The sequence below is a fragment of the Sinocyclocheilus anshuiensis genome, unplaced genomic scaffold (genome assembly GCF_001515605.1).
Source record: "Sinocyclocheilus anshuiensis isolate Anshui unplaced genomic scaffold, SAMN03320099.WGS_v1.1 scaffold669, whole genome shotgun sequence".
In the NCBI taxonomy this organism is placed as follows: Eukaryota; Metazoa; Chordata; class Actinopteri; order Cypriniformes; family Cyprinidae; genus Sinocyclocheilus; species Sinocyclocheilus anshuiensis.
The window spans coordinates 174,490-181,448 of NW_015536499.1; the positions used below are offsets into that span (position 1 = coordinate 174,490).

General features: G+C 33.3%; 1 protein-coding gene across 1 annotated transcript in view; it reads left to right on the top strand.

Moving 5' to 3' along the window:
• Window positions 1-472: 472 nt before the first annotated feature.
• Window positions 473-6,959, top strand: part of LOC107688849 (putative ATP-dependent RNA helicase TDRD12) — a gene marked incomplete at its 3' end in the record, with an annotated part of 16,498 nt that continues 10,011 nt past the window's right edge. Inside the window, exons 1-4 of the mRNA XM_016486662.1 lie at window positions 473-502; window positions 884-930; window positions 1,888-2,052; window positions 2,466-2,602. Of these exons, the coding sequence (XP_016342148.1) occupies window positions 907-930; window positions 1,888-2,052; window positions 2,466-2,602 (326 nt within the window). The remainder of the gene's footprint in view (window positions 503-883; window positions 931-1,887; window positions 2,053-2,465; window positions 2,603-6,959) is intronic.

Sequence of the window (6,959 nt, forward strand, 5' to 3'; positions counted from 1 at the left end):
AGAAATCAGGAACGAATTCGGGTGCTGCTCGGAGTCGCGGCGGTTCTGATGTGTATTTGTTTGGAAAGCAGACAAAATAACTGGCAATATTGTGTCTAAAATGTAAGTTACTCGTTGTTTATTTGCTATTAACTGTTGTATAAAAACGATCGTGCTGCCTCCTCCTTGCTCCATCAGTTATCTTCTCAGGAACGACACAAATTGTCATTGTTGCTAGTTCTTGCTAGTTCACTATGTTATTAGTAATAAACGGAGGCTTAGAGCATTTTTAAATCGCAACGGCAAACCGTGTGTTAGTGTGGATTTACTTTAACTATCGACTATTTTTCCAACAGGTAACGTTGCTCCTAATTTGCCTCGTTCAGCAGATTGTCCTAAACTCACGCCACTGGTTGAACCTCGCTGAGCGCCTGAACAAGTGCTGTGGAGCAGTCACTGCTGCCCGGGAGAGTGTTGTCCTCCAAAACAATCCTTCACAACTTCATTTGGACCATTTTGATAGGTGTGATGCCATATATCTCTACAAATAATACAAATTTGACTGGCATTTAAAACAACAACAACAACAAAGTTTAATTGTTTTCTTTGTAAAAGCATAAGTTCATCTAGCTATATTGCTCTCTTTTGCAGGAGGAATCTCTTGTAGGGTTAACCGTCTCATAATTTGTCCATCAGTCTTTTTACATCAACCAGGAGAAATTGCTCTCTGTGATGTGATTTTTTTTTTCTGTCGCTCCGAGCATCCCAATAAAACTTTTCATGAGATGTACATATACTACTTCACAGCTCTGTACACCAGCTATACATTTGCCAACATGTTGATGTCTTATGAAGTATGAGCTTTATTATGCATTTTATCTTAATTTTATTCACTCTTCTGCAGGCTTTGCCGTGGAAATTGGAGAGATGTTAGAAATACAAATAATCAAGGTAGAGCACTACATGACGGCTGTTTCTATCATTTATGAAGCAACCAGTATTATTTTAGTATTGTTAAGATACTATTATTCATTATTTCGAATTAGTAGTTTTTAAAATATTTTAGTTTGAATTTGTAATTAGTTTTAAAGTTTTTCAAATGTTTTGTTTTTTTGTCATTTTTATTATTATTATTTAATGTCTATATGGTTTTTATTCATTTTTATTTGAGTTTTATGTATTGTTGTACATCAAGTTAAAGTAGATTAAAATGAGAGAGGCTGCCTTGGGCAACTAACAGTTAAAGTTTTTTTTTCCCCAAGTAAAGTGTTTTATAAACAAGTAAATTAAGTTTTAAATATAAAATAAGTGTTTTTATGCTTTTAGTTAATTATAATAACCCTTATAGTAAGGCTCTTGCTGGGATGTCAAATATGTAACTGATAATTGTTTACAAAAAAACAAAAAGGCTGGGTGATATTTTCAAAACCATTTTTGATGAGATTTATTTATATTTATGTGTTTGCACTGAAGTCCAAGTCATGTTTTACAGTAGGCAGCACAGTGTTGGCTTATTTCTAATAATTTAATTATTTATCCCCAAAAAATAAAACTGTCTTTGCAATTTTTTTTATATATTAATTTACATGTCCATTACATGAATTCTGAACAAAAGTTCAGCACATGCAGTGCCCAGTCTCTTCTCACTTTCAAAATGTCATAATGTCACCAGAGACACCATTGAGCATTATTGCTGTTTTTGCCTTCATAGACATTGAAAAAGAAAGCTATCATCCTTTATATCTTTTTTTTTTATTATTATTTTATTTTATTTTTGTGTATACAGTATATGGTAATTAAAACACAAAAAGCGGACAGAAGAGCTTTTATAGCAAATGTTTAATAAATATTCAGTCTTCTCCAGTGATCAGTTGGTATACAACACGCACACTCTCTGTCTTGTGTCAGATTGAAGATCCAGGATGTCTGTGGGCTCGAGTTCTGAAAGGACCAGGCATTCAGCCGGACAGTCCAGAGGAATATGAGAGCCTGAGAGTGAAAATTAACCTCTTCTACCATGAGGTCGACCTAGACGTTCAAAAACTAAAGCCTGCTGAACTGAAGGAGGGGCTGGTATGCCATTTCAGAATATAGATATGCATTAATAATAATAACTTTGTTTGTTTAATTTTGGGGTATTTGACATGAAATACTTATAAGAGCTTGATTTGTCCTGTGGTGTTACGTGCCACTGTAGTTGGGGCACAACTTAAGGAACTTACTATGACTTAAAATGAACTTACTGACTTAAAATGATGTAATGGAAAACAGTTGATTAAAAAACAAACCTTAAAAAAGGTGACTGTTTGTCACAAATGTGCATTTATATAAATATTCAACTAAAATGTTGGTGTTAATTTAAAGGGGGTAAAATAAGAGTATGTTTTGAGAGAGTATGTTGACACTATTTGATTTAATGGCTTTGAATAATGCCTGTCTGCTCTCAGATGACTGGCCCTGTAAGTTTTCCTGTCTCCTCTCCTCAGGTGTGTGTGGTGTTCAGTCTGGCTCTGAAGAGTTGGTGTCGAGCTGTAGTCGAGTCGGTCTTTCAGGGGATGGTGGACACTCAGGCTTGGTGCTTGTTAGTGGACCACGGAGATCGAATCATCGTCAGAGCAGATGAGTATGAGACGTTTTGCAGTTTATATCTGATAAAGCACAGCTGTAGAAACTCATAATGTTATAACTAGGGCTGGCTCGATACCACTTCTTCAGAACCGATCCAGTATCGGCCGATACCGATCCGATACCAGCACTTTTTTTTTTTTTTTTTTTTTAAATCAGTGTAGAATTTCTATACCTCAATGTGTTGACCTGAGCATCACTCTTTGGTGTGTAAAACACAACCTACCAAATATAGACAACTTCATTGTAAAGAAAAACAACAAATGACTAAATATATAATCATAATCTATGACAAAAATACTACTATAAACTAGGTTAGTGGATAATTCGGCAGCAAAAGTTACTCTAGAAAAATCATGAGTGCACAATTTTATAAAATCTAAACATTTAGTGAAAAAAAAACAACATTATTTTGTGGGGAACAAATAAAAGTGAATAAGTGTAGGGCTAAATCTGGTAAAATGTTAAACATTGCTCTTTGTATTGTTGTAAAATACATTCATGAAAAACAAGTAATATATTTATATATTAATTAATATACAGTCATGGCCAAAAGTTTTGGCAGTGACCTACATTTTGTGTTTTGCAAAGTTTGCTGCTTAAGCTGCTGTGATGTTCATTCACATTGTTTCTAGATTATCGTGTAGAGTGATCGGATGCATTTTAAATAATTGCTAAAAGCTTCATTGTTCAAAAAAATGAACTTTTCACAAAAAAACTAATAGGTTGTTTGCACATGACGTCATTGATGACGTGCGAAATGCAGCTGGAGGGCAGGAAGTGATTTTTCTCCGTAGGAATATCCCGTATTTATATGAGGGATGCGGAATATGTCACTCCTGAAACTTTGCTGCATGTAAGTTAAAGGGTATGTGGCTGTTGGTCCTTTTAGCAGCACGTAAAACAACTTTTATTTAAATTCTGAATCGATTATAGCCTGGAAAGCGAGCAAATAGCGCTTTCATATAACGCTAATCACTAAAAAGCTGTCACTCACTTCAATTTATCGCAATCTCACGATTCCGTGATATGAAGCTCTCAGAACTGCAAACAATATCTTATGGGGTAAACTGTAAATATTGACTCATTATATATTTTTTACCAATAAAAGCCTTTAAAACTTATGATATGCTTATCATTGTCTTTCAGTATACCATAGACACATGTGGAAAATTTATCTACAAATACTGAAGCAGCAAACTTTTGCAAAACACAAAATTTATGTCACTGTCAACTTTTGGCCACGACTGTACTATAAAATTAAAAGACATTTATTTTAAATGTATAGCACAGTAATGATGTAGCAACATATGAGAGATAAGACAACAAGAAAGGCTATTAATAATCTTTCATTGCACAAAAGTATTATAACATGAAAGGCTTCTATATGGAGCGGCAACACGCTTGAAGCAACACTGAGTCACAGCAAGCAGCGCTCCGCACAGAAAAGTTCAAAGCAGAAAGGGAAGAGGATTTTGATGCTTAGTGTATTATACCTGTGTAATAGTTTGAGCCTTTTCTTTTAAAATTTTTTAAATTTCAGTTACTGTGCGCATGAAGAACAATTCATAGTGCTCTCTACTCCAGTGTTGTGATCTCTAACAGACACCCGGTAGAAAGTAACATGCTTTAGAAACAGCACTAAACTCCAGCAAGATAAAGTTCTTTTTATGCAAAGCCACATTTTTTATCTATACATCACATCTTTATCTACAGATCAAGTATAATAATAGGAACATTGTATCATCTTGGAGAGTTTTATCGTCTTGACTGCCATAACCGAACCCGACACGCAGTTTGAATGCTGAATTGAGGATGACTGACGTCTGTCAGCCGCAGCGGAGCGAAGAGTTTGAGAACTTGAATTTAACGATTTAAATATTAATCAGTACCTCACATTAAACTATGGAACGGCTTCAGAACACTTGGATTATAGTGCACGAAAACTTTATGGTGCTTTGTAATGTTTTTGTGCCTTTCGTGGGGCTTAACAATAACACAATAGTATATACAGAATATCGGATTTGGATCAGTCTCATCTGACCGATACCCGATCCGGCAGAAAATGGCAGTATCGGAGCCGATACCGATAAGAAGTATCGGATCAGCGCACCCCTAGTAATAAAAAAAGCATAATGTAATCTCAAAACGTAATAAAATCTTGGGCTCATAATAAAAATTTCCACAATGTAAAAGGTTATTGTATGATAAATTTATTACATTTTGAAAACACTGTGGCAACTTATAATGTAATCACAGTTCATAAGGTAATATCAGCACATAATGTAAATCGTTGTTTACAATATAATATCTTTCAATATAATACATTTGAGCACAAGGTGTAAAATAGTTTTATATAAAATAAGTTATAACATTAAAAGGCTTATTAGACTACATATTGAACCCAACATTTTTATAAAAATCTTACTAATTGTATGATTATGACGTGCTCCGTCATTTTGAGGCGCTTTAACCCAGAAACACATTTTAAGTTGTATGCACTAAATTGAAAAATGAAGTGTCCACTTTCTAATTATGTAGTTATACTGTTTTTTTTGAAGAATTTTTGTGATATATTTATTTAAATGGTTGATATAAAAACAGGGTTCATACAAGGTGCTTAAAGTGCTTGACTTTTTCAAATTTAAGTCCTGGAAAACCCTTAAAAACTGCCATAATAATGAAAAGGTACTTGAAAAGTACTTGAATGTTTAAAAGACAGTGTATATATGAAATTAGTATTAATTATAGTAAATAGTCTTTTCTCACAAAATTAGCGCGTCTGATATATATTTTAGCAGCGCACGAGAACTCGCGATATTACTCCTGGAGGTGAAAAGCGGTCTCGCGATATCAGTAAAAAGTTGATTTTGTGGTAAAGCCTCTGATAGTGCTTGCATTATATTGTTCAGTCTTTTATTACATGTGATGTTTGTTTAGGTTTCATTTGGGAACGCGTATAAAGTCTGACGCGCTTTGTGTTGCACTGTATCATTTACAAGCGTGGAGCATCTCCATCTCAGCCGCTCGGTCCACAAACTCTTCCTCTGCATATGCTGTGAGTTTGGGCTGCTTAACGTTCATCTGGGAAAACAGTGTGCGTTATCTCACTAAATTTATAACGTAAATAATTTATAAAACTATGCAAACACAGGAGAATACATCAACATATTTCTATTATGTGATTTGTTGTACATCACTATTTCAAAATAAAAGTTCAAACGGAGTTTGTATGTGGCCAAATATTAAAATTACATGTATTTAAACGTTGTTGAATCACGCAGTAAAATGAAACCTCACCAGGCCATTGGCGCCCTCTGCAGGTATTTGTTATAACATGTATAAGCATATTACATTGTTTTTTAAAAGTGTTGTTCAATAAAACCATGTGATTACTTGGTTTTGATACTTTATTTGAAAAAAATTGTCTCATCGTTAGTTTAATATATATATATATATATATATATATATATTTATTTATTTACTTTATTACTAAAAAATATCAGATTACTCAATTGTCAAAATAATCAGTATTACTTGATTACCAAGATTATCATTAGTTATGGCTCTAGATTAGCTAAATGTTTCAAAATACAACTACATTGTTTTGCTTTTTGTGATTGAAAGACAAATATTTTGTCATTGAAAATTTCTTAAAATAGTATTAAAATACTGTCTCGTTCTAGTAAACCAAGTATCTGTATTTTGTCTCATCTCGTGAGCTAAGTGTATTGTCACACCCCTAGTGTCTACGAGTGTGATATAGCTCATAACTTTCCAAGTGTATGATGAAGCTTTTACTCTTCAGGTCAATCATATATTCATAAAAAATAAAAAATCACTTTGAATAAGGAGAGCGATAACTTTGCCATAGTATCCTTTCAGGTTGCCACAGCCATTGCATGCTGTTTTGGGTGGGTCGCGAGACATAAAAAATGGTTCACCAAGATGATTTAAGGAAAATGTATATAAGTTATATTAAAAATAAAATAAAAAAACAACTAATATATATATATATATATATATATATATATATACAGTATCTCACAGACGTGAGTACACCCCTCACATTTTTGTAAATATTTTATTATATCTTTTCATGTGACAACACTGAAGAAATGACACTTTGCTACAATGTAAAGTAGTGAGTGTACAGCTTGTATAACAGTGTAAATTTGCTGTCCCATCAAAATAACTCCAGTGCACAGCATAAATGAGTACACCCCCTCTGAATAAATAGAAAAGATGTATTTTCTTAATGATCACTGATATAATTTATGGAAAGATGGCAAAATTGAAACATATTAAACATATACTTAATAAAAACAACAAAATATATGCCAATATTTTCTGTA